Raw genomic sequence first — 27,331 nt, 5'->3', positions numbered from 1 at the left:
ATCGAAGTGCTTCATCTCTGTTGTAATACGGCAACTTGCCTTCATTTAGGAAATCAGACATGGCTTCCTCAGTGATTTGTAGCGAAACACAGAGCAGGGCAGAAAGCGTGTTATAGTTCGACATTTTAACAGCTGTAGGTGCGAGTTAGATGTTTTTACTTTTAGATATCACCACATTTGATAAACAGTTCAAAATAAACGTGTGTTGTAGATGTAAAAAATAAAAAGGCGTCTGGTATGCAAAGCTGAAATCCCCCTTGAACGTTCCACAACAGACCAACGATTTATAAAAACCCTGAATTGCTGACGTTATGGCCATTGAGTGGCTTTGAAGCCACCGATCGGCCATATTGGCACTCCCCCGAAGGAACAGTCTATAGAAATGAAGGCAAGTCTACAGTACTTAGATTAAATGTTTCAAGGACAAAATTACATGCCTTGCAGTCCAAACACAAAGTAGACGGGATGTCGGGCTTAAACCCTCAGCCCTTGAATGACGTTATACATGGTCACATCTTGAGTGTACCTTAAATGTCTCTTGTCCAAGCCAGGGAAAGTGATCGGAGAGGCAACGTCTTTGGTGGAAATCTTGAAATTGTTCTTTAAAACAACCAACCTAAAGATATGAAGGTATGTGTGTACCAACCCACAAATGTAAATCACCAACCCACAAATGTAAATCACTATCCACAAATGCAATTCACTAGCCACAAACAAACAGATTACTTTTGTTTTTTTTATAGCTGCAGATATACAGGTCATTTCCAAGGGCCTTAAGAAAAAACACTGCCATTGAGATTTGCATATAGGAGAGTGAAAGATTATTGTGGGTAGCTGGACAGGTAGGATGACTGACAATAGTCAAGGTGAACAGGTCATGTGACAGAGGAATGGATGAGACTGAGGCAGGAATTCCTTTAACCACAAAGTGGTATATTTACTGGGCAGTTTGCTGCATAACAAAGGAAACAGAATAACATGTATCCAATCAAATTCAAATCAGAAAGTCAAATCAGAATCATTGTCATTATTAACCGAATGAGATCATTCAGAAATAAGGTTCCATAGGAATTCAATATGAAGAAGAATGGAGTCATTTAGGTTAATTTCCATTCATTATAATAATGAGAAGGATAATGCTTATAAATCTCTGTTATCAGTTATTCAATCTATAATCTCCAGTTGATATCAGAATTTATCAGTTCAGCAAACAATTACATTTCATATTTCATCCTTCCAGCTTAGTCTTTATACGTACATGTAATTTCATTACATTTGAACCATATTTCAATGGCATAATTGGCCTGTGATGATCTGTAGGGCTGTGATCATTTCCCATTTACATAACACAATATGTTTGAAGCGTGCGCTCCAAGCTGCTTTCAGCGGTAATAACTATAAACAATATTTATTTATTTATTTCACCTTTATTTAACCAGGTAGGCAAGTTGAGAACAAGTTCTCATTTACAATTGCGACCTGGCCAAGATAAAGCAAAGCAGTTCGACAGATACAACGACACAGAGTTACACATGGAGTAAAACAAACATACGGTCAATAATACAGTATAAACAAGTCTATATACAATGTGAGCAAATGAGGTGAGAAGGGAGGTAAAGGCAAAAAAAAGGCCATGGTGGCAAAGTAAATACAATATAGCAAGTAAAACACTGGAATGGTAGTTTTGCAATGGAAGAATGTGCAAAGTAGAAATAAAAATAATGGGGTGCAAAGGAGCAAAATAAATAAATTAATTAAATACAGTTGGGAAAGAGGTAGTTGTTTGGGCTAAATTATAGGTGGGCTATGTACAGGTGCAGTAATCTGTGAGCTGCTCTGACAGTTGGTGCTTAAAGCTAGTGAGGGAGATAAGTGTTCCAGTTTCAGAGATTTTTGTAGTTCGTTCCAGTCATTGGCAGCAGAGAACTGGAAGGAGAGGCGGCCAAAGAAAGAATTGGTTTTGGGGGCGACTAGAGAGATATACCTGCTGGAGCGTGTGCTACAGGTGGGAGATGCTATGGTGACCATCGAGCTGAGATAAGGGGGGACTTTACCTAGCAGGGTCTTGTAGATGACATGGGTTTGACGACGAGTATGAAGCGAGGGCCAGCCAACGAGAGCGTACAGGTCGCAATGATGGGTAGTATATGGGGCTTTGGTGACAAAACGGATTGCACTGCATCCAATTTGTTGAGTAGGGTATTGGAGGCTATTTTGTAAATTACATCGCCAAAGTCGAGGATTGGTAGGATGGTCAGTTTTACAAGGGTATGTTTGGCAGCATGAGTGAAGGATGCTTTGTTGCGAAATAGGAAGCCAATTCTAGATTTAACTTTGGATTGGAGATGTTTGATATGGGTCTGGAAGGAGAGTTTACAGTCTAACCAGACACCTAAGTATTTGTAGTTGTCCACGTATTCTAAGTCAGAGCCGTCCAGAGTAGTGATGTTGGACAGGCGGGTAGGTGCAGGTAGCGATCGGTTGAAGAGCATGCATTTAGTTTTACTTGTATTTAAGAGCAATTGGAGGTCACAGAAGGAGAGTTGTATGGCATTGAAGCTTGCCTGGAGGGTTGTTAACACAGTGTCCAAAGAAGGGCCAGAATTATACAGAATGGTGTCGTCTGCGTAGAGGTGGATCAGAGACTCACCAGCAGCAAGAGCGACCTCATTGATGTATACAGAGAAGAGAGTCGGTCCAATAATTGAACCCTGTGGCACCCCCATAGAGACTGCCAGAGGTCCGGACAGCAGACCCTCCGATTTGACACACTGAACTCTATCAGAGAAGTAGTTGGTGAACCAGGCGAGGCAATCATTTGAGAAACCAAGGCTGTCGAGTCTGCCGATGAGGATGTGGTGATTGACAGAGTCGAAAGCCTTGGCCAGATCAATGAACACGGCTGCACAGTAATGTTTCTTATCGATAACTGATGGCCGGCTCTCCCGATCGCAACAGATAGTTCAGATGAAAGGTAACAGATTCGGTGGATTTACGTTGATTCACAGACGCACAGAATGTCTGGATTAACAAGAGTTGAGGAAGAGAAAGCAGCGAGTTCGGGCGGTGGCGATTTCCTCCTTTTTAATGAGTTGAGATCTGTCAGACATTTTCACCTCGCCTAATTAAAGCGCCCCTGGCCCAGCTGAGCATGTGGCCATGAATTAAAGGACGATTCCACCAACTCCATGGGCCTTTCTATAGAGAGATATGCGCAAACATGACAGATATTTGGAAGCGCTTAGGTCACCTAACTTTGGCGATTTACATAGCAACAGAATCAACTTCCGGTAGACAGGTGTAGTTCTAGTATGCTTAACTGAAAGGATACTGTTCGTTTACAGTATACTAAAATTAACTTGTGTAGTATATACTCATTAAGTATGCAGTACACAGTATTTTTAGTGTGGGTATTCGATCACAGCTACCATTCATTTACAGTATACTCAAATTAACTGATTGTGCACAGTATGTTAGTATGGGTATAAGAACATAGCTTTTCACTCGGTCCCTCAAGCTAATTTGCGGGCCGAAGGGGTAATGTTTGTGAATTTTTCATCCACTAAAGATGGCAATCAAACTGCATCCGGTTTTGACGAGGGTAAATGTCTAGCACGAGGGCTGAGGGGATAAAATGTCTAGCACGAGGGCTGAGGGGGTAAATGTCTATCACGAGGGCTGAGGGGGTAAAATATCTAGCACGAGGGCTGAGGGGGTAAAATGTATGTGTTTGTACTGCAGCCCCCGTTTCTAGTTTAATAATTTCACTGCATCCGCTAGCTAGAACATCTGCTAAACTATATACACAACCAAAAAACTTTGATTTGAAAATGATATACTTTCAGGACAATGTTTTCTAGATTTTTTATTCATTTAAAATGATGCTTAGCACACATAATATAATTTAAAGTATGAATTAAGGTGTCTGTACTAGAATAAATGTGGCCAAAACAAATGTAGACATTAGTAAATGCATTTCTATAGCTTTCAAAATATTTTTTACACTGGTGAGGGAGTGCCAAGATGGAGAGGCATGGTGGCTTCAACACAGCGGCCCCTATCAGTCAGCTAGTGTATCCAGTATATAAATAATTGGAAAAGATACATGGTCCTTCTGCAGCAGGATGAAGTAATGACTGTAAAATTGCCACAATGTATCTTACAGAGTAAGCTCTGTTCTGAACAGAGATGTTAAGCAATTCGGGAAGAAGTACATGACTCATATGAAGAAGCGTGTTGGAATTCTCTGACCAGGTAACTATAATTACATGACAGGTGCGCATGCACTCAAGAGGGACAGTATTGGCATATGTGTGGCAACAACAATGATGAAAACGTGGGTCCCAATTATTAGACTGGGTGCCAGTCTGTTTCTGCTCTCTTGCCAACTCCTTATGGAATTTTTAATGCCAATGTTTTGCTCGACAATAACAATGGAGTAGGCAAAAGTACAAACAGATCTGGGACCAGGGTACCCAATCATCTCTCCTTTCTTCTGAAGTATGCACCACTGCTCTTCATGGATTTGAAAGGAAATTACTGGTATATGGAAACTCCCTTTAGCCCATGCCAAGACCAATCCAATTATTTTACATTTGTGGGAAGTAGTGAAAAGTGTTAAAAATAAAATGACCAGCCTTTCGTGAACTTGCACTTGACTTTTCCTTCTCACAATATCTACTTTTGAGGAAAAATGTACTTACTATGACTGTGATATGTGATTTGTGGTTGTTCCACCTAGCTATCTTAAGATGAATGCAATAACTACACTGAGTGTATAAAACTTTAAGAACACCTTCCTAATATTGAGTTGCAACCCCACCTTTTCCCTCAGAACGGCCTCAATTTGTCGAGGCATGGACAAGGTGTCGAAAGCATTATACGGATGCTGGCCCATGTTTACTCCAATGCTTCCTTCCCACAGTTGTGTCAGGTTGGCTGGATATCCTTTGGGTGGTGGACCATACTTGATACACACAGGAAACTATTGAGCGTGAAAAACGGAGTTCTTGACACAAAACGGTGCGCCTGGCACCTACTACCATTCCCAGCTCAAATGCACTTACAGTGGGCAAAAAAGTATTTAGTCAGTTCTCCCACTTAAAAAGATGAGAGAGGCCTGTAATTTTCATCATAGGTACACTTCAACTATGACAGACAAAATGAGAAAAAAAATCCAGAAAATCACATTGTATGATTTTTTATGAATTTATTAGCAAATTATGGTTATAATTATTGCCCCACTGTACATATTTTGTCTCTGAATGGCACACACACAATCCATGTCTCAGTTGCGTCAAGACTTAAAAATCATTCTTTAAGCTATCTTCTCCCCTTCATCTATACTGATTGAAGTGGATATAACAGGTGACATCAAATCAAATGTTATTTGTCACATGCACCGAATACAACAGGTGTAGACCTTACAGTGAAATGATTACTTACAAGACCTTAACCAAATATGCAGTTAAGAAAATACTTTTTTTTAGGTAAGAGATAAGAAAAATAAATAATTAAAGAGCAGCAGTAAATAACAATTTGCGGGGCTATATACAGGGGGTACCGGTACAGAGTCAATGTGCGGGGGCACCGGTGTCGAGGTAGTTGAGGTAATATGAACATGTAGGTAGAGTTATTAAAGTGTATGCATAGATAATAACAGAGAATAGCAGCAGTGTAGAAGAGGGGGGGGGCAATGCAAATAGTCTGAGATCATAGGGATCATAGCTTTCACCTGGTCAGTGTATGTCATTGAAAGAGCAGGTCCTTAATGTTTTGTACACTCAGTGTAAGTTGCTTTGAATCTGAGCTAAATTACTAAAATATAAATTGGGAGGCACCCTGTGGGTACATGATATTACTACTATTATAAGGCTACACCATATACAGTGCATTTGGAAAGTATTCAGACCCCTAGACTTTTTCCACATTTTGTTATGTTACTGCCTTATTCTAAAATGTATTACATTGATTTGTTTCCCTCATCAAGCTACACACACTACCCCATAATGAGAAAGCAAAAACTGTTTGTCTTTTTTTTACAAATGTATAAAATTAAAATAAACTGAAATATGATATTTACATAAGTATTCAGACCCTTTACTCAGTACTTTGTTGAAGCACCTTTGGCAGCGATTACAGCCTCAAGTCTTCTTGGGTATGACGGTACAAGCTTGGCACACCTCTATTTGAGAGAGAGAGAGACAGCTGCATGTGAGCTCTCATTTTTCAACATGGTTTTTACAAAAGGACAGATTTGGAGTTAGATCAACTTGGATTTTTCGGCAGGGACATATGCCGGATGCTACCTTCTACAATTTTATCCACGATTAACTGAAGGGATTATAGCTACCAAGGTGTCCTTTTCCCAAGCTATACGGAGGGTGCTCTAGCAAACAAACAGCAGAGACCCGAAGACACCATTCAACCTGGAACAGAGTGAGTAGTGTTGTCTGATGCTATTTTGAAAGCCAAGAAGAAGAAAAAAAGAAAGGAAAAATGAAGTACATTACAATGATATATTTTACTTTATGGGGACTGAATGCTGAGTTAAGGCTGCCAGGCTTGCTAGGACAGACCAGATACAACTTCAATTAGCACTAAGGTGTGACTACGTGAGATGTGTCGAGGCCTTTGGGCCCAACAAGTGGCAGGAGTCTTTGAAGCCCCCTCCTGCTGTTCAAAGACCAGTAGTGACACTTACTCCCATTGCCTGCTGCACCGCTGCATGGATTCCACCTGGCTAGAGTTATAAAATATGACAGCTTGTGTTGCGTTGGGTCAATCTTTCCTCAGTTAGCTGTAGGCTACATTTGTCCTAGCGCTTTCCGATTTGGATGGTTGTGTTATGCTAAGGAATATCTGTGAATATCAGAACATCGCATCCTAAAATAAACTGCTCACATTATGGATTTAACTTTGTAGGGACTATGTTTGTGTAAATAGTTTCTGAAAAAAGTGTGGCCAGCTCAAATGTTGATTGTTGCATCATTCGAAACTGGCCGTTCTAAATAAGCGTTCTAATCACATGGGTGTTATCGTGCGCTTCAGTAACCACTGTGACTGTGTGACCCGTGTGATGGTACGTGAAAGGGTTAACCTCTCTGGGATATGTGGGACGATAGCGTCCCACCTCGCCAACAGCCAGTGAAAGTGCAGGGTGCCAAATTCAAAACAACAAAAATCTCGCAATTAAAATTCCTCAAGCATTTACAAGTATTTTACACCATTTTAAAGATAAAATTCTCGTTAATCCAGCCACACTGTGATTTAAAGGCTTTACAGCGAAAGCACTACAAACGATTATGTTAGGTCACCACCAAGTCACAGAAAAACAAAGCCATTTTTCCAGCCAAAGGGAGGAGTCACAAAAAGCACAAATAGAGAAGATTAATCACTAACCTTTGATGATCTTCATCAGATGACACTCATAGGACTTCATGTTACACAATACATGTATGTTTTGTTCGCTAAAGTCCATATTTATATCAACAAATCTAATTTTACATTGGCGCGTTACGTTCAGTAGTTCTAAAACATGCAGTGATTTTGTAGAGAGCCACATCAATGTACAGAAATACTCATCATAAATGTTGATGAAAATACAAGTGTTATACATGGAATTAGAGATACACTTCTCCTTAATGCAACCGCTGTGTCAGATTTTTTAAAACTTTACGGAAAAAGCAAACCATGCAATAATCTGAGTACAGCATTCAGACAACAAAGCAGCCAAAAAGATATCCGCCATATTGTGTAGTCAACATTAGTCAGAAATAGCATTATAAATATTCACTTACATTTCATGATATTCATCAGAATGCACTCCCAGGAATCCCAGTTCCACATTAAATGTTTGATTTGTTAGATAAAGTTCATAATTTATGTCCAAATAGCTTCTATAAACAACTCCAAACGCGCGTTCAGGTCCAGGTCCAGCCGAACGTCGGACGAAAAGTTCAAAAAGCTATTAAAGGTCATAGAAACATGTCAAACGAAGTATAGAATCAATCTTTAGGATGTTTTTTATCATAAATCTTCAATAATGTCCCAACCGGAGAATTCCTATGTCTGTAGAAAATCTATTGAACGAGAGCTAAATCTCTCGTGACCGCGCATCACGAGCCTGTGGCACTCTGCCAGACACCTGGCTCAATCCCCTCTCATTCTCTCCCCCTTCATAGTAGAAGCCTCAAACAAAGTTCTAAAGACTACGGGCCTCCCGGGTGGCGCAGTGGTTACTGCAGCACCAGCTGTGCCACCAGAGACTCTGGGTTTGCGCCCAGGTTCTGTCGTAACCGGCCGCGACCGGGAGGTCTGTGGGGCGACGCACGGTGTTTCCTCCAACACATTGGTGCGGCTGGCTTCCGGGTTGGATGCGTGCTGTGTTAAGAAGCAGTGCGGCTTGGTTGGGTTGTGTATCGGAGGACGCATGACTTTCAACCTTTGTCTCTCCCGAGCCCGTACGGGAGTTGTCGCGATGAGACAACAATTGGATACCACAAAAATGGGGTAAAAAAAAATTATATGTAAAAAAGTTCTAAAGACTGTTGACATGTAGTGGAAGCCCTAGGAAGTGCAATATGACCCATTTACTCAGTATATGTCACGGCAGATTTCTTCCTCTGAAGAGGTGTAGCAAGGATCGGCCCAATACGCAGCGTGGTAGGTGTCCATGTTTTTAATAGGGGACAAAAACTGAACACACTTTACAAAATAACAAATGTGGCAAAACCGAAACAGTCCTATCTGGTGCAGAGAACACAAAGACAGGAAACAATCACCCACAAAATACCCAAAGAACATGGCTGCCTAAATATGGTTCCCAATCAGAGACAACGATAAACACCTACCTGTCTCTGATTGAGACCCAATCTAGGCAACCATAGACTTATATAAACACCTAGAATGAACACAAACCCATAAATCTACAAAAAAACCTAGACAGTACAAACACCCTAGATGAGATAAAAACCATACATCACCCATGTCACACCCTGGCCTAACCAAAATAATAAAGAAAACAAAGATAACTAAGGCCAGGGTGTGACAGTATATTGGAATGGCAAAGAGTTGAGAAACTACAAACATCAAATTTCCCACTTCCTGGTTGGATTTGTCTCAGGTTTTCGCCTGCCATATGAGTTCTGTTATACTCACAGACATCATTCAAACAGTTTTAGAAACTTCAGAGTGTTTTCTATCCAATACTACTAATAATATGCAAATATCAGCATCTGGGACAGAGTAGCAGGCAGTTTACTCTGGGCACCTTATTCATCCAAGCTACTCAATACTGCCCCCCTGTCACCAAGAAGTCAAGGAAGAGTGTTTTGAATACTGATGTTAACCTTTCTAATTATAACCTTTTTCGGCAAGACCGATCTTCCAAAGGTGGGGGAGTGGCAATCTTTACCAAGGATCACCTTCAGTTGTCTCCACCAAGTCTGTCCCCCAAAAATGTAATTTGATGGTTTCAAGCATTAAACTTTCAAATGGCTCTTTGTTGACTGTTGCTGGGTGCTATCATCCTCCATCAGCACCGGTCTGCACCCTACCTGCCCTAAGCTCTCTCCTGACCCCATACCCTAAGTCTAAATTTGTCCTGCTGGGTGACCTAAAATGGGACATGCTTAATACACCTGACCAAGTCCTAAAGCAATGGCACTCCCTAAATCTTTCTCAGATCATCACCAATCCCACAAGGTATGACTCCAAACACCCAGAAAAGGCTACTCTCCTCAATGTTATCCTCACAAATAATGCTGATAGGTATCAGTCTGGTGTTTTCTGTAATGACCTTAGTGATCACTGTTTAACAGCCTGTGTTCGTAATGGATGCTCAGTGAAACGACCTGTCCTGATTTGTCATAGACGCTTGCTAAACAACTTGAATGAGCAAGCATTCCTTCATGAACTGGCCTGTAAAATGGTATAGAATCAGCTTCATCCCCTCTGTCGAAGACGCTTGGACCTTCTTTTTTGATATTTTCAGTGGTATTGTTAACAAACACGGCCCCATAAAGAAAATGGGAATTAAAAACAGTTTCAGCCCCTGGTTCAACCGTGATCTTGCAGGGTTACTCTACCTCAAGAAATGCATCTGGTGAAAGGCTCGGACACGTGTACTCAGGCTGACTGGCTCAGGTAAATGAGAAATAAGTGACTCAGGCCATCTGGAAGGCCGAAGTTGGTTCCTTTTAAGGAGCAGTTCTCTCTCTGTGGGTCTAAACCCAAGAAGTTTTGAAACGGTTAAAGACCTGGAGAATAAACCCTCCTCTTTACAGCTGCCCATGTCCCTTAATGTTGATGATGGGGTTGTTACTGACAAGAAGCACATGGCTGAGCTCTTTAATCACCACTTCATTAAGTCAGGATTCCTATTTGAGTAAGCCATGCCTCCTTGCCAGTCCAACATTTCCTCATCTCCCACCCATTCTAATGTGACTATCCCTGATGCTTCTCCCTCTTTTCCCCTGCCCCAGTACAAAGTTTCTCCCTGCAGGCGGTCACTAAGTCTGAGGTGCTAAAGGAGCTCCATAAACTCGACCCCCCAAAAACATCTGGGTCAGATTGTTTAGATCCTTGGGCCTCACTCCCCCCTATATGAGATATCTACTGCAGCCCTCATCCTCCACATACAACACTCGTTCTGCCAGTCACGTTCTGTTAAAGGTCCCCAAAGCACACACATCCATGGGTTGCTCGTCTTTTCAGTTCGCTGCAGCTAGCGACTGGAATGAGCTGCAACAAACAATCAAACTGGACAGTTTTATCTCAATCTCTTCATTAAAAGACTCAATCGTGGACACTCTTACTGACAGTTGTGGCTGCTTTGTGTGATGTATTGTTGTCTCTACCTTCTTGCCCTTCTCGATCCTTTGAAACCAAGATTGAACTCTTTGGCGTGGATGCCAAGCGTCACGTCTGGAGGAAACCTGGCACCATCCCTATGGTGAAGCATGGTAACGGTATCATGCTGTGGGGATATTTTTCAGCTGCAGGGACTGGGAGACTAGTCTAAATCGAGGGAAAGATGAACAGAGCAAAGTACAGAGAGATCCTTGATGACAACCTGCTCCAGAGCACTCAGGACCTCAGATTGGGGCGAAGGTTCACCTTCCAACAGGACAATGACACTAAGCACACTGCTAAGACAACGCAGTAGTGGCTTTGGGACAAGTCTCAGAATGTCCGGACTTGAACCCGATCGAACATCTATGGAGAGACCTGAAAATAGCTGTGCAGTGATGCTCCCCATCCAACCTGACAGCGCTTGAGAGGATCTGCAAAGAAGAATAGGAGAAACTCTGCAAATACAGGTGTGCCAAGCTTGGAGAGTCATACCCAAGAGCAAAGCTGTAATCGCTGCCAAAGGTGCTTCAACAAAGTAAAAATGTCTAAACAGTTTTTGCTTTGTCATTATGGGCTATTGTGTTTAGATTGATGAGGAACATTTTGTCTTTAAAAAAATAATCAATTTTAGAATAAGCCTGTAACAAAATGTGGAAAAAGTTAAGGGGTCTGAATACTTTCCGAATGCTGTGTGTGTGTGTGTGTGTGTGTGTGTGTGTGTGTGTGTGTGTGTGTGTGTGTGTGCACTACACAACACCCACAAAAGGTGAGGTGAAAGCCTGCAGCAGACTAACCCATGACACTAGCACCTACTTTATGTTAACTTTTTACAGGGCGATTCTCCGTGAGTTACTCTGGAATTCCCACAGTCCTTCAGAGTTTCAGAATTAAAGGTGCAGTTCCAAGGTGGCCTTTCAGGTAAAACGTGGATTGGAAGGTGTTAAATATATACACACACACACACACACACACACACACACACACACACACACACACACACACACACACACACACACACACACACACACACACACACACACACACACACACACACACACACACACACACACACACACACACACACACACACACACACACACACACACACACACACACACACACACACACACACACACACACACACACACACACACACACACACACACACACACACACACACACACACACACACATAACTCCTTTGGTCAGTGTACCACCATGAAGAACAATTCACACGTGAAATAGGACAAATAAGTACTCACCAAATGATTTATTATTAAGGTATTATTTTCAATGATTCATTGTCATACTATGCTATAACACGTCATATGTAAAAAAAGAGACAGACTGTCAATGATCCTGAAAAGGCTTTCACTTTCCCGTCAGGATGCCCAAAAGATGGAGACTTGGCTAAAATCATAGATTTTTACCCAGAAGACAGCAGCTCACTACAAATATCCTTCAATGTATTATTAAATGTCTCTAAAATCATACCAGTTCAAATTAGTTGTAGTAATTCTAGTTCGAGACAGAATGGCCTTGTAATTCAAACGTGAGGCAGCTTGATGTAGAACTACACCGCCTGGACAGGACACGGGTCTTAGTTGTAATAATTGCTTAAATAAGTTGTAATAGTACAGAAAAGTTATGCCTGGACCTAAATACTGTAATACAGAAATGTTGATTTTAATGCCTAGTAGCTACAGAGCAGCTTTCAATTAACATTGTTCTGTGCCGTTCTCTTTCATTACTCCTCTGCTTATCTGGTTCTTAACTCCACACCCACAGATTTCCCATCCAGGAGGTCCCCACGGTGCACAGGCTACAAATAGTGTTTGAGAACAGTGCCGACTTCTTTGGCAGAATAATTGTTTACTCCTTGGACATCCTGGGGGAAAGAGCTTTGTGACGTTTCTGTTTCTGCGTGAGAGGGAGAGACTTATAGGGAAAGAGAGGGTATAGTGCCATTGAAGAACATGGCTGCTGGAAGACTACCACCCCAAATTAATGGTTTTGAATGGGAACCATATCTGATTGCTTTTGGTGAGGACATTTTAAGTTGGTTACCTGCTTGTGCACACAAACAACAAGGGAAAAGGGAAGATTTGGCTCAGACAAAGAATCTGGATTTTATTGCAGCTTTCCAGGCTTTAAGGTCACGCAACCACCTGCATATTCAAATGCTTGTGCTGTGCATTTAATTTCCCATTCCAAATGACGTCGTAAAATGTCTATGCATTTTGTTTTTCAACATTTGTTTACTATCCATTGGTGCAAAATCTCCAGTTTTTTTAAATATATATTTTAAAGATAGTTTGCCACCCCCCCAAAAAAAGAAGAAATATAAGCATTTCCATAATATAAAAAACATGTTGAATAAATGTACAAGATAAGAACCACAGTGTCCCTTAACGTTGGAGCTTCCGTTCCAAGTGTCTTCACTACCAACCGCCTTTTGTGGCGTCAGTGTTTTGGTCGACCACCTCACCACTGATGCCAGCAGGTGATCCTCTGTTCAGCACAACGTCCTCTAACCACATCCTGGTACCCTTAGCTGGTGTCATGCTTTTTTCTTCAGGAGTTTCAGAATATGGTCCTCTAACACCTTTTGGACTGAAACAACACATGATTTACAAAAGTTTTTTTACTTGATTACATGATTTACTTTTGCCAGGGAAGTTTTTTTTTAAATGTAAAACTTTTTTGTTGTTGAAGATGACAGATTAGAGAGAGTGCTTACCTTGTTTGTGTCCGAGGGCAACAGCTAAGGCCATTGGACTATACCCAGAATCTGCCTCAATGTTCATGTCTGCCCCTTTATCTGAATTACAATCATAAGACCATCATATGTATTTGTGCCACTTTGAGATGACTACAGTATTTTGGTTTTGGAGATCATTAATTAAAATGACCTGTGTGCAGGGGTATGAGGCAACGTACCTAAGAGGGCCTCAGCACACCTTACATGGTTCCCTCTAACAGCGTAAAGGAGAGGAGTACCACCATTCTTAAACATACAACATCCCATGAATAAAATCACCCAAAAACATATTGAAGACTGATGTGTGATATTTCTGAAGAAATCAAGAATCCTAATTGACACCCTTACCCAGTCATAAGCATTGATATCTACTCCATGTTCAAGAAGACGTTTCACTATGACTGCATAGCCTCCTGAGCTCGCCAGGGTCAAGGCACTCTCCCGTTCCCATGCTATCGTACTAGGATCTGCCCCCTAAGACACAAGGTCATAGCAGCCACACAGGTTACAATCAACCACCACCCTGTTTATGACTAAACATTGAATTCAATGATCAAGGGTCTAGAAATATCACAAACGTTTTCTAGGAGGAAATCCACCATGGCTTTCTCTCCAAACGCTGCTGCCCACATGAGAGGAGTTAAGCCCCGTTCATCCTGGCGGTTTAATAATGAACTGTCTGCAAGGTCAACAAACATTTTAATTTTACACAGGATACTGCCTACAAGTCATCATGCTGGTTCCACAATACTACACAAGTCAGGCAAGTTCTACTCTTTGGACTATTGGTAAGTAGATATGGACATTTCTCACCTTTGCTCAGGTGTGTGGCCACCTGTAAGACCTCCCCCTGGGCAGCTAGCTGGTGAATGGACAGAACTGATGAGACATCAAAGGGTCAGTGTTTTGTACATTTAATTGTCCATATACTAAATGATATGCATATAATACCTTAATCTCCCTCAATTATATACAAATACACAGGAATATACATATACAGTGTACATAAAACCACAGAGATATTTTAGGGTCATTCCTGTAACATTCCTGTGCATTATCTAATAGATTATGAATGAGAGTGCATACACAGTAGTGTTTAAGGTAATTTGCAGTGAACAAAGAGTTGAGTGTGTTTTCTGAGTTCAGACAGACATACTTACTGTCTAAAGTAGCTGGTCTGACTGTGACCTCGTTCCCACGCTGCCTATTCGTGAGGGTGGTGGAGTATTTCAACAGGCTCTCCTCCTCATCCACAACCATGTTCTCTGTAGTCACCATCACACCTGGTAGCAAGGAGCAATACAGATATTTAATCACATTTGCATACTCCAATGCCTATAATCATTTGAGACTTTATGCAAACTGAAAATGGTGTTGGCACATTCACTGCAGACAAATGGACAAGTGTGATTACTGTATGAGAAAGCCTATAGACCATGCAAAACCAGCAAAGAGTTGTAGGACTGACAGTCATACCATTTAACCGCTCTCCTCTGGCCTCCCCTGATAGACATGTAGTGGATTCCAATGCTAGGTCATCTGAGAATATGTGTAAACTGGCTGCAAGATCTGGTATCTCAACACCATCTGTGCCATCCATGGTCTCTTGAATCAGAGTAGAGATATATATGACTATATAGATTAGCTTTAGCCAACAGAAGTCAATAGAACAAATATGGAACAAATGTCTATGATTATCTCACTATCTCTTACTTTTCAAAGCTGAAATGATGAAAAACCATTCCACATCAGCTCTTGCAAAATAGGAAAGTCTCAATGGAACATTATAAATATATTCATTTTTACCTTTATGTCGCAAGGAATGGTTTATATGTCCAGCTCAAAATATCGGATAAAATAGCAACATCAATGTTTTATTCTTCACTCCAACTTCCTGATATCAAAACTGAAAGTGAGTTTATTTACAAAATCCCATGATGCAATTGATAATGGTAAGCCGCCCGAACTGTCCATCCATTCATTACATTGCTTCTAAATAACTTTATCGAATTAAGTGTTTTTGAATGTGTGCATGTGTAATGTATGAAATTGTTTGACTGATTTTATCTACGATAATTGTTCAATCCAACAGTAAACGTGAGATATGCCGAGAGAATAAATATCTAGGAACAATCTTTTTAATTCGTGTTGCATTCCGAACATGATTTGTGATGCGCATGACAGTAACACGTAAACTGCATGTTTATTTTTGATAACGCTTTAACACGAATTAAACCCTTGCAAATATTTAATTGTAGATCGTTTACTGTGTATAAGATGGAGGACCAGGAGATGCAACTGAAAGTTAAAAGAGGTAATTATTGAATACTTTATAGTACAATTGTTTGCTAAAGTTAACTGTCATCACCAGCTAGCTAACCTTAGCTAGTAGCTGCATTAGCTAAACAGCTAACGTAGCTATTTCTCATAACAGTATGTATTATATTATTAATGTTTATCTCTGCAGTGACTGACAAATTCACGGAGAACATGTACGTGTTGGCAAACGAGCCATCAGTGGCTCTTTATCGACTGCAAGAACACGTTAGAAGGTCCCTCCCAGAGCTAGTACAACACAAAGTAAGTAACGTCAGTGAATCCAAAGCAGTTTAGCTACATATTAACTTGCTAAGGAGAATAGATGTAGTTTTGTTACTTTACAGTAGCTATAATGGGCTGTCCAAAAACACGTCTAAAAACTAAATGTATACCGGTAGCTACTTTTGCAGTAACGTAATTCATAATATTATTCTCTGATCATCTCTTCCAGACAGATATGCAGAGCTGGGAGGAGCAAAGCCAAGGAGCAATCTACACTGTGGAATATGCATGCAGGTAATCTAGCCCAAGATGTACTCTTAAGGAGCCTCAATTGCGATACGGTTCTAGAAACATAAAGTCCTTTACTTTAATTTCGCATCACAAATACATTTACTCTGCACTGTTTTAAATGGCTTAATCACAGTTGCAGCCAACAGTATTTTTCAGTGACAACATGTTTTTGGTGGCCTTCTTCTGTTACAAACTGGTGTTTGGAGCATGCTAGATAGCTAATTAGCACAGGTGGACCCTCTGTCTTTTGTAAACATGCACAGTAACATGGAGATATGGCTGTGTGGGAACCATTAAAGGTGTTTATCAATTTAAGTATTTCTCGCTGATATGAAAGATAGTTAAGCTGCAGCTGGCCCTTATGTGGTCCTTATGCTTCCAAACCTGTACCGCAAGTGATGTGTGTTAATGTTCACACCAAGCGTCGGGTGTCTTAACAAAACTCTCTCGTACAGAAAACGCCTTCGTCCAGTGACTTCTGTGTAATTTTAATAGAACTGCGAGTCAACCCCCTTTTGGGTTCTCAGCTGAAGGTATGGACCACAGCTGGCTTCATGTGAACTACAATTCTGACACTTTGTTTCAACAAATAGAAATGTTAATAATCCTCGCTTGTGATACGGTTTTAGAAACCTTTGGAACTTTCATACCAATGAGAGAGAATATTTCAAATACGCATTTTGTTGTAATAAAGCCTGGTCTTACTTGGGTCCGACACATAACGAAAAAGACATTACAGACAAAAGACTTTACAATTGACATGCATTTAAAAACAACATGTAGTGTGTGTGTCAATCTTAGTTACACATACAGATCAGTACATACACACAAGTAGGTCACATGGGGGAGTTGTTGTGCCGTGATACATTTACATTTACATTTAAGTCATTTAGCAGACGCTCTTATCCAGAGCGACTTACAAAATTGGTGCATACACCTTATGGCATCCAGGTTTGCTGTTCAGTTGTGCTATATAAAATGGAAGGGAGTTCCATGCACTCGTGGCTCTGTATAATACTGTACATTTCCTTTAATTTGTTTTGGTCCTGGGGACTGTGAAAAGACCTGGTGGCATGTCTGGTGGGGGAAAGTGTGTGTACCAGTCCTGTGTGTAAGTTGACTATGTAAACAATTTGGAATTTCCAACACATTAATGTTTGTTATAAAAAAAAAGAAGGGACGTGTTCTTTCCTCAACTCTTAGCCAAGAGAGCATGAATAGTATTACTATTAGACCTCTGATTACAAAGAGGGGCAAGACGTGCCACTCTGTTCTGGGCCAGCTGCAGCTTAACTAGGTATTTCTTTGCAGGACTTCACCATATAACTGGACAATAATCAAGATTAGATCAAACTAGGGCCCGCAGGACTTTTTGGAGTGTGGTGTCAAAAAAGCAGAGCATCTCTTTATTACGGAGAGACCTCTCCCCATCTTCACAACCATTTAATCTATGTTTTGACATTGACAGTTTACAATCTAAAGTAACACTAAGTAATTTAGTCTCAACTTGTTCAACAGCTACACCATTCATTACCAGATTCAGCTGAGGTCTAGAACTTAGGGAATGATTTGTACCAAATACAGTGCTTTTAGTTTTGATGTTCAGGACCAGGTTCAGGACCAGTATATTACTGGCCACCCATTCCAAAACAGACTGCAACTCTTTAAGGTTTTCAGTGACTTCATTAGCTATGGTTGCTGATGTGTATGTGGTTGAATCATCAGCATACATGGGCACACATGCTATGTTTAATGCCAGTGGCAGGTCACTGGTAAAAATAGAAAAGAGTAGAGGGCCTAAACGCAGGTCGATGTGTTGCAATCCGGATGTTTGCTCATGAACGAAGGCAGGTGCACAAGACGGAAGTACATGCACGCGATGCATGCATACTAACAGGTGTTTACAGTTGAAGTCGGAAGTTTACATACACCTTAGCCAAAAACATTTAAACTCAGTTTTTCACAATTCCTGGCATTTAATCCTAGTAAAAATTGTTTAGGATCACCACTTTATTTTAAGAATGTGAAATGTCAGAATAATAGTAGTGATTTATTTCAGCTTTTATTTCTTTCATCACATTCCCAGTGGGTCAGAAGTTTACATACATTTAATTAGTATTTGGTAGCATTGCCTTTAAATTGTTTCACTTTGGTCAAGTGTTTCGGGTAGCCTTCCACAAACTTCCCACAATAAATTGGGTGAATTTTGGCCCATTCGTCCTGACAGAGCTGGTGTAACTGAATCAGGTTTGTAGGCCTCCTTGCTCGCACACGCTTTCTCAGTTCTGCCCACAAATTTTCTATTGGATTGTGGTCAAAGCTTTGTGATGGCCACTCCAATACCTTGACTTTGTTGTCCTTAAGCCATTTTGCCACAACTTTGGAAGAATGCTTGGGGTCATTGTTCATTTGGAAGACCCATTTGCGACCAAGCTTTAACTTCCTGACTATTGTCTTGAGATGTTGCTTCAATATATACACATCATTTTTCCCCTCATGATGCCATCTATTTTGAAGTGCACCAGTCCGTCCTGCAGCAAAGCACCCCCACAACATGATGCTGCCACTCCCGTGCTTCACGGTTGGGATGGTGTTCTTCGGCTTGCAAGCATCCCCCTTTTTCCTCCAAACATAACGATGGTCATTATGGCCAAACAGTTATATTTTTGTATCATCAGACCAGAGGACATTTCTCCAAAATGTACGATCTTTGTCCCCATGTGCAGTTGCAAACTGTAGTCTGGCTTTTTAATGGGGGTTTTGGAGCAGTGGCTTCTTCCTTGCTGAGCGATATCGGACTCGTTTTTACTGTGGATATAGATACTTTTGTACCTATTTCCTCCAGCATCTTCACAAGGTCCTTTGCTGTTGTTCTGGGATTGATTTGCACTTTTTCGCACCAAAGTATATTAATCTCTAGGAGACCGAACGCGTCTCCTTCCTGAGCAGTATGATGGCTGCGTGGTCGCATGGTGTTCATACTTGCGTGTGCATACTTGGTACCTTCAGCCATTTGGAAATTGCTCCCAAGGATGAACCAGACTTGTGGAGGTCTACAATTTATTTTCTGAGGTCTTGGCTGACTTCTTTTGATTTTCCCATGATGTCAAGCAAAGAGGCACTGAGTTTGAAGGTAGGCCTTGAAATACATCCACAGGTACACCTCCAATTGACTGAAATGATGTCAATTAGCCTATCAGAAGATTCTAAAGCCATGACATCATTTTCTGGAATTTTTCAAGCTAAAGGCACAGTCAACTTAGTGTATGTAAACTTTTGACCCACTGGAATTGTGTTACAGTGATTTATAAGTGAAATAATCTGTCGGTAAAAAAAATGTTGGAAAAATTAGTTGTCATGCACAAAGTAGATGTCCTCACCGACTTGCCAAGACTATAGTTTGTGGAGTGGTTGGAAAAACTCCAACCTAAGTGTATGTAAACTTCCGACTTCAACTATACATGGACTTGCGCATGTGCCAGGTGATATAAATTGTGTTGTACCGGTGCTCTTAAAAGCTAGGGAAAAAATACTTTTCTGTGTATATTTTGTTTAAAATTTAGAGCAGCTGAAGGACCAACCACACAGACAACTGGTAAAGTTCAAATGTAATTTATTCAACGTTCTGGCTTGTCATTAAACTCTACGATTTTGCAGTGCTTTGTTTCAGACTGTATACCAAGAATTGGTATAAAAGTCAGATTTATTAGGCAAGTGTTACTCAACACAGCCAGGTGCATCGGGCAGTGCCAGGGCATTTCCCACAAGGCTAAAGGGGTGTCCAATGACCCAAAGTTATGCGACGGAATTGGAGTCATGGTCTAAAGTCTACTGTTTAGGATTTTAATTATATTGAAAACATTGATCGACAAGTCAATGTTGTATTTGTTAACACACATTCATATTTTAATTTCCAGTGCAGTGAAAAGCATGACAAACAGCAGCCTGTACTTCAAAAGCATCGATGGCCTCCTTCGTCAAGCCATCAGCATGAAGGAACAGATCAGCACCTCCCAGGGGCGCAGGTAAGAGGCAGTAAACAACCACTCACTTTGGCTCTGGGAAACCATAATAACACTGTGTCCTTTACACAGTAACAACACTGTATCCTTCATTTGTCTGATTGCCCACAACCCACTCATCACTGCTGAGGAGAAAAAACACAATCTCCCTGCTCAAGGGTGGAGTTGGGAGGCTTATAAACTCCTTTTGAGTGAAAGCCAAGGTAACTTTTTCATAGACGTGGGCCACCATTTCTTGTTCGTAGTTATTTTCCTTTGCAATAATCCTTTCTTTGCATTATTTATTATTATTTATTATTTGCCATTTTTGTCTCAGTTCTGTTTACTTTATTATTTCCCTCCATTGGCACATGCATGCAGCGCACATGAAGCGACCCCCTCTCCCATTCCCACTGCCACTCCACCACATCCCCCATCCACTTCCTCCTGACCTCTGGAAGACACTGTCCAAGGTTAGTTGTTCCTCAGGCATCACTCAAAGCTATACTTGGACTCAAGGTCTTCTAGGCACTCTCTTGACTTTCAAGTAAGTGCACTAGAATGAAGCTGAATGTGCTCATACTGGTTTACTTAAAATGCTCCACTTTATTTTTTACAGTGTTTTGTATCAACATACTCACGACCTTTACTCAAAGTTATGACATGTTTGTTTTACAGTATGCAGACTAAACACTACCAAATTTATCTACACATTGTGTAATATACAGTTTTGGCAATATATTTCAAAGACCACCTTTGATCTTTACCAAACAGTTTAGAAAATAAAGCATTTCTCTGCCACTTGTTAAATTGTATAATCACGTAGCAACTATAGCATTAGCTGTAGCTAGAAGTTGCTAACATTTTCCATTGGAATACCAGTAAGTAAACATTTTAGAGAGGGTTTAATAGTGATGGTTTCTGTGTAAAAAGTCAATACAAAGGCAATAAGGGAACGAGCTGTTAGGAAAGGTGCATTAAAATGACAGTTTCACTGTATGTCTGTATTGAAATGTACAGTAATAGTATTAGTGGTGCTTGGATCATGAAGGGATAACTCCGAGCTTTTAAATAGCTTCCGATATTTTCTATCCATACTGTATCCTTCGGAACGTTTGATGGTTGGTTAGGAATGTACTAACTGCTAAGACTTTGCAGGTCAGGTCACACCAGAGTAGAGTCTTTATTGGAGGCTCCTGACTTGCGGGCCAGCACGCTGCGCATCTCATTGTTAATGCCATTCCAGGGCTTAGATGGAGACTGCAGCAGCCCTGACTCTGTTGACAGGGTCCTGTGCATTCGAGAACCACTTCCACCACTACTGTAGCCCTCCTTGTCACTGCTGTGGCTCTGAGGGCTGTGGGATGGGGAGTACTGATGCTGGTGATGCTGCTTAGGGTCGGTGCAGGGAGGGGGGTAGGACAAATGCCGGTGGAGTTGGGAGTTGTTGCGGTGCCTCCTGGGTTTTTCCCCGTCTTGGAGCTTGCCTTGCCGGGCGGCAGGGGTGCTCCCACCGTGCTGGTTCTGGTACAAGGTGTCAGTGTGTTCCCCACCGCAGTAGTGTTGGGCGGTACGGGCGGCTTTGACCAGGGAGTGAATCACGATCATCAGCAGAATCAGGATGCCCGAGGCCAGTACGCATGCGCTCGCTATGCCTGGCTCTACCTCAAACACCAGCAGCATGTAGATGGACATAGCTGCAGCAGAGAGAGAGGGATAGAGAAAGATAAACAGGATAAGAGGGTGAGATGGACACAGTGACAGGTACAGAAAGATGAGTCTATACACTGTAAGAAAGATCACTTTTCAGATCCTTTTTCTCCCTGGGGTGGATAACTCTAATGTAGTGCATTGCCACGGTTGTGTTTTTGTGACCTATTTTACTATATTGGACATCTCTCAGCAGGAGAAGAACCACAGACCCAAGAGTGCTGAAGGAAGGAGGAGAGAAACACAGCTCTGGGACATGATGATGATGACGACATTGTGACATTGTAGTGAGGCTCTGGCCAAGTTTCCTCTGAAAGGGAGCTGTGGGGTCAGGTCATTCACCCTACCATCACAATGGTGCCCTGCCCCCACCACCTCAACAAGAGACTCAATGGAATGGAAAGCCAGCAGCTTTGCCAGGACATACATTAACATGTCAAAGAAGTCATTATTTTGGGCCTTGTGTATCAATCAATTGGAGGGGCTCTGAAAGTAGTGACTTTTGCCTCTGCTGCAAATTAACTGGAATATATCTGTAGGAATCTAAATTAAGTTTTCCTTTCTAGGGTCACAACTATTTGGTAGAAGCTGTTAATTGTTTAGCCGTTGGTCTAAATGTATGTAATGTCTGATAATTTAGCTAAAGCAGATTTCATTTAAAAGCTTGCACGTGAGGTTCATTTGTATTTATTATGGAACCCCATTAGCTGCTGCCAAAGCAACAGCTACACTTCTTGGGATCCAGCGAAAATGAATGCAGTAATATATATTAGAATATAATTTTAAACATTAAAATAAATGTTACAACATATTAACTGTCTCTCTGGAGGCCACTACTCTAATGCAACACGCTATCCAGGTGTGTGTACCTGTGTGTGACCCTTCAGTCCTCACTGTTCCATAAGGTGTATTTGTCTTTTTTAAATCTGACTTTATTGCTTTTGGGAGTTACTTGATGTGGAATAGTTATGTGGGCTGACTACTGTGTACATAACGCTACCAAATATGTAGCAGTTTGTTACTTTTGATTTTGCCAATGAGTTTGGGGTGACAAGTGTTAAGACCAGCTGGATGCAGATTGCTTTGGTCCACAATATGTCCTGGTCATTAACTAGGCCTTACTGTTATTTGTTGTTGGTCTTACCTGCTAAGTATACTGAAACCCCAAGGCAAAATAGTCCGATGGCCACATGTCGGACAGCTCGGCTATCCAATAGGAACCAGTCTGCTCTGTGGGAGGAAATGAAGCAAATGCATCAGTTACATGACCATACTATTAATGGAAAGTGCTAAATGATGTATTTAGACCAAAATAAATTCAAGGTTGCAATTAGGCCTTCTGTCCATAATTGTTCCATCATGTGGAATACTTTTCTGCTCAAAATCGATCGTTTTAAACAGAATGCTTTGTAATTACTTGCACTGGAGTGCACAGAAGCTAAATGAAAGTACATTTATAAGCAAAAAGTGGGAAAGAGCAGGGCCACTGAGGCCAAGGCCAAGGGCCGTGCACTGGGTGCATAATGAGGAAATGCTATTGTTCGTCCAGGATTCATACCGAGTTTAGAGATAGGGGGTCGGTCAGTCAAGCAGCCTCTGCACACACTGAAAGTTATGAATGCATAAGAATGTAGTATTCTTTTATTTCTATCAATGTCAAACATTAATATAGGCTAATTAAAGCACATTATTCAACCAAATAAACTACTGGTGTATCAGTGATATGTTAGCCTACAACAAATAGCATCCTAAGTATAGGTGTGTTGATGGATTTACCTTTCAGTATCATCTCCTCTGCATATCTCGGTTGTAAAGTAGCTGTGCAGAAGGCAGGCCACGACAGAGCTCAAATTGAGCGTGAGAGACAGAGCAGAAAGCACTGTAGACACTGGCATCAGCACTGCCCAAACATTAGTTGGCACGATGGAGATGGTGGGGGGAGATTCCTTCACAGCAATCTGTTGTGTTTGTAAATGGAAAATCAGATTGACCGATAGCAGAGACATAATCCCTGATAGGATCCCTAATAAACCAAGGACCATCAAAGACCGCTGGCTGTAAACCGTCATACTTGGGTAATAAATCACGGACTGACGTCGACGCACTTGTCTTCCTTGGAAAAAGTTATCGCGGTGGGAATCCACTTTATCCTCCGGATCCTTCTTGCGGTCCTCTTTTCCAAAGGCTTCAAACTAACAAATGTTTTTAAGTGTAGAAAAATGTTTTGAATAGGAAAAGGTAAGAAACCTGTGATTTAGAGTCCGATCATGGAATTAGAGTGTTATTTGCGTATTGTGCGCGAGCACCCACTCCCCCAGCCGAGCATGTGATGTTCTTTAAATCCCCAGATTAAAAACTTCGCAACAACAATGGACTTTTCACTTGGATTCTCCGGAACAATGCGTTGATGTGCTCGTCCGAAGCAGTCCACAGCCGGGGGGAAACTACAAATTTATACAAGTTAGAAACTATTCACTTTCCATTCCAAAACATGAATTACACCGGCATGAAGGCATTTTGGGAACGTTAACACAATTGCAGTAGTGCGCATTGCATTTAAACCTCAAATACATTTTACATATGAAGAAACCATGCTCCAGAAAACAAATATTTTTATTTGTATATTATGACTTGGTTTTTATTTATGTTGGGTTGACTAGGCCATCGTCATATTTTTGGTGCAGACATGCTATTAAAATGAATAAGGATCCATCAAAATACATTCTTTAGTTATCAATAGCTCTTTAATTAGGCATTGTCTATTTAATTAATCAATAGTAGCCTCCTGAAAATAATCAAACTAAAAGTGTCTACATTAGTTATTGTTTCGCTTATCATGCACGAGCGTCTAAAATTGCCAAAAGATGACGCAATGCCATCAGCTCGCGATTGTGCTACGCCCCAAGAGTTCCTGGGAATTTGAAATGGAGTGTCCTGCCTGCCCTCTCATTCATTCTCCCCGAAATCTCCCTCTTTGAATCTAATTAACTTTTCAGTGGTTGCCTTGGAAACAAACACTGTTTACCCAGAGAGCGCACTGCTGTTGCTCTGTTGATTTGAGGCTACTGCCTTGTGCATTCACTCACCCACCTTTCATGTTTGGTTTCTTTAGGAAACGTAATTCATTTCACCATTGATCAAAATATAAATGCAACATGTAAAGTGTTGATTTCATGAGCTGAATTAAACTATCATAGAAATGTTCTATACTGTACAAAAATATTATTTCTCTCAAATGTTGTGCACAAATTTGTTTACATCCCTGTTAGTGAGCATTACTCCTTTGCCAAGATAATTAATCCACCAGAGCAGCATGATCATTAATTACACAGGTGCACCTTTTTCACTTTTGTTACAACACAATGCCACAGATGTCTTAAGTTTTGAGGGAGCATGCAATTGGCATGCTAACTGCAGGAATGTCCACCAGAGCTATTGGCAGATAATTGAATGTTAATTTCTATACCATAAGCCGCCTCAAATGTCGTTTAAGAGAATTTGGCAGTATGCCCAACCGGCCTCACAACCCGTCAGCCCAGGACCTCCACATCCGGCTTTTTCATCTGCGGGATCATCTTGAGACCAGCCACCCGGACAGTTGATGAAACTGTGGGTTTTCACAACCAAAGAATTTCTGCACAAACTGTCAGAAGCCGTCTCAGGGTAGCTCATCTGCGAAGTCGTCGTCCTCCCCAGGGTCTTGACCTGACTGTAGTTTGGCGTCTTAACGACCTCAGTGGGCATGTTGCATGTTGCGTTAATACTTTCAGTTTACAGTATATTGAATTTCAGAAAATACTTGATTGACAGTAAATGTGTCCTATTGGTGATCATTGTGACCTCTGTGGATTGCACCACTTAACAAAAAAACAATGCCTACAGTTTGATTAATTAATATTCCTACTATTTCTTTCCATCATCCATATTTAGACTATGGCTATGCCTCCATTTTCTGAAGTTACTTTAATTAAATGGATACCTCCCTAGTATACAAATATAATATTTTGATTTCATGCAAACAAACATGGTTGTATTTTATCCATTCTGAAGTGTATAGCACATGTTAAACCCCTACAGCAACAAAAGTTCCAAGAAAACCAAAGCTTAATTAGGTATAATTCTATATATGTGTATGTACTGATGCTGATCTCTAGTAATAAGGGGTAAGGGAAATTTTATCTGCATGTGACTGTCTTGAAGACAGCAGGACACCTGTAGTGCAGCTGAAGCTGTTCTGATGGAGATAAGCTTGCAGCTATAAAAGTACACACAACGAAGAATTGCTCTCACATATGCACACTGACCATGGAGTCTATTTCTGAATTTGACAGCCTCACCACACATACTAAAATGGCAGCATCTGATGTTGTCGAAAGCAGAAGTGAGCAGTTTCAGGAAAACAAAAAATAAGTCTAAATGTGAACACTTTCCAAAGGCTCCTTCATCTGACTTAGAATATACTCTCTTCATGTGATTCATAAGGCTTTTGGGTAAAAATACTTTGGTCACAACACTGCGGTCTGGCCTCAGAGGCATGCAAAATATATTTTACTTATTTCTGAACACCTCCAAGATGTATGACACCTACTAATGGTCTAGTTTAGGGAGGTTTGTCAGTGAGGATGGGTGGGTGAAATCCGCAACAGTCTAGCAATCCAAAGGTTGCATGTTTGAGTGGTGTCAGGGACAACTGTAGTATTTTAGCTAACCCTGATACTAAACTTAACCCAATTCACCTAACCTGCTACGTAAATTCATCTAACCATTTTCTTTTTAGTTCTCCTAACCTTTGTCTTTAGTTTCCCTAACCGCCAATGTAAATTCTCCCCCTAATTCTCTTATGTTGTTACAGCGCAAGAAGCAACCTGGTCTCAGATAAAGACGTGCAATACTATACGTCATCCAAGTTGTATGCTATAGGATGCTATTGGACAACCGTGTAAGATGTATGATACTATACATGCATTAATTCACATGATAATGTCGACCACTATTCCATTTATAATGTAACTGAATGTAACATAACAGATCTTCTCTGCCCTGTCTTTGAACCTCCATAATGAATAACTTTTAGACAAAAGGTCAACACAGCTTCTATGATTCTTAGCAGGTGGTTTACTCTTTTATTTAAAGGTGATGGTGTCGTGTGTTTTCTCCACTGATTTGATGAATC

General features: G+C 41.0%; 3 protein-coding genes and 1 long non-coding RNA gene across 9 annotated transcripts; 2 read left to right on the top strand and 2 right to left on the bottom strand.

The window, feature by feature from the left end:
* Positions 1-111: 111 nt before the first annotated feature.
* Positions 112-12,314, top strand: LOC127910637 (uncharacterized). Its single transcript, XR_008075552.1, has 4 exons — positions 112-630; positions 4,166-4,254; positions 11,688-11,772; positions 12,241-12,314. It is a non-coding gene; the product is annotated as an uncharacterized LOC127910637 (long non-coding RNA).
* On the bottom strand, positions 12,110-15,571 carry rfxank (regulatory factor X-associated ankyrin-containing protein). 3 transcript variants are annotated; one of them, XM_035798865.2, is made up of 9 exons: positions 15,422-15,570; positions 15,092-15,220; positions 14,776-14,898; positions 14,429-14,494; positions 14,194-14,294; positions 13,964-14,089; positions 13,795-13,861; positions 13,595-13,675; positions 12,110-13,467 (listed from the first exon to the last, which is right to left on the bottom strand). In XM_035798865.2, the coding sequence occupies exons 2-9, from the start codon at positions 15,213-15,215 to the stop codon at positions 13,415-13,417; spliced, it is 741 nt and encodes a 246-aa protein (XP_035654758.1). In that variant the 5' UTR covers positions 15,216-15,220; positions 15,422-15,570; the 3' UTR covers positions 12,110-13,414. The 3 variants fall into 3 exon arrangements, with proteins under 3 accessions (XP_035654758.1, XP_035654757.1, XP_052331049.1); XM_035798864.2 differs by having other exon boundaries at positions 13,795-14,089; positions 15,422-15,571; XM_052475089.1 differs by having other exon boundaries at positions 13,795-14,089; positions 15,329-15,478.
* On the top strand, positions 15,572-23,488 carry borcs8 (BLOC-1 related complex subunit 8). 4 transcript variants are annotated; one of them, XM_035798870.2, is made up of 6 exons: positions 15,572-15,929; positions 16,083-16,195; positions 16,386-16,450; positions 20,365-20,472; positions 20,830-20,921; positions 22,355-23,488. In XM_035798870.2, the coding sequence occupies exons 1-5, from the start codon at positions 15,815-15,817 to the stop codon at positions 20,897-20,899; spliced, it is 471 nt and encodes a 156-aa protein (XP_035654763.1). In that variant the 5' UTR covers positions 15,572-15,814; the 3' UTR covers positions 20,900-20,921; positions 22,355-23,488. The 4 variants fall into 4 exon arrangements, with proteins under 4 accessions (XP_035654763.1, XP_035654762.1, XP_035654764.1 ...); XM_035798869.2 differs by having other exon boundaries at positions 22,352-23,488; XM_035798871.2 differs by lacking the exon at positions 20,830-20,921.
* LOC118401396 (transmembrane protein 221-like) lies at positions 21,232-25,360 on the bottom strand. Its single transcript, XM_035798863.2, has 3 exons — positions 23,935-25,360; positions 23,303-23,388; positions 21,232-22,145 (listed from the first exon to the last, which is right to left on the bottom strand). Exons 1-3 carry the CDS (start codon positions 24,225-24,227, stop codon positions 21,613-21,615), a joined length of 912 nt encoding a protein of 303 aa, XP_035654756.1. The 5' UTR covers positions 24,228-25,360; the 3' UTR covers positions 21,232-21,612.
* Positions 25,361-27,331: the final 1,971 nt, after the last annotated feature.

The sequence above is a fragment of the Oncorhynchus keta genome, chromosome 22 (assembly GCF_023373465.1).
Source record: "Oncorhynchus keta strain PuntledgeMale-10-30-2019 chromosome 22, Oket_V2, whole genome shotgun sequence".
Lineage (NCBI taxonomy): Eukaryota > Metazoa > Chordata > Actinopteri > Salmoniformes > Salmonidae > Oncorhynchus > Oncorhynchus keta.
The sequence above is the reverse complement of the archived record's forward strand: the minus strand, read 5'-3'. Positions and strand labels throughout refer to the sequence as shown.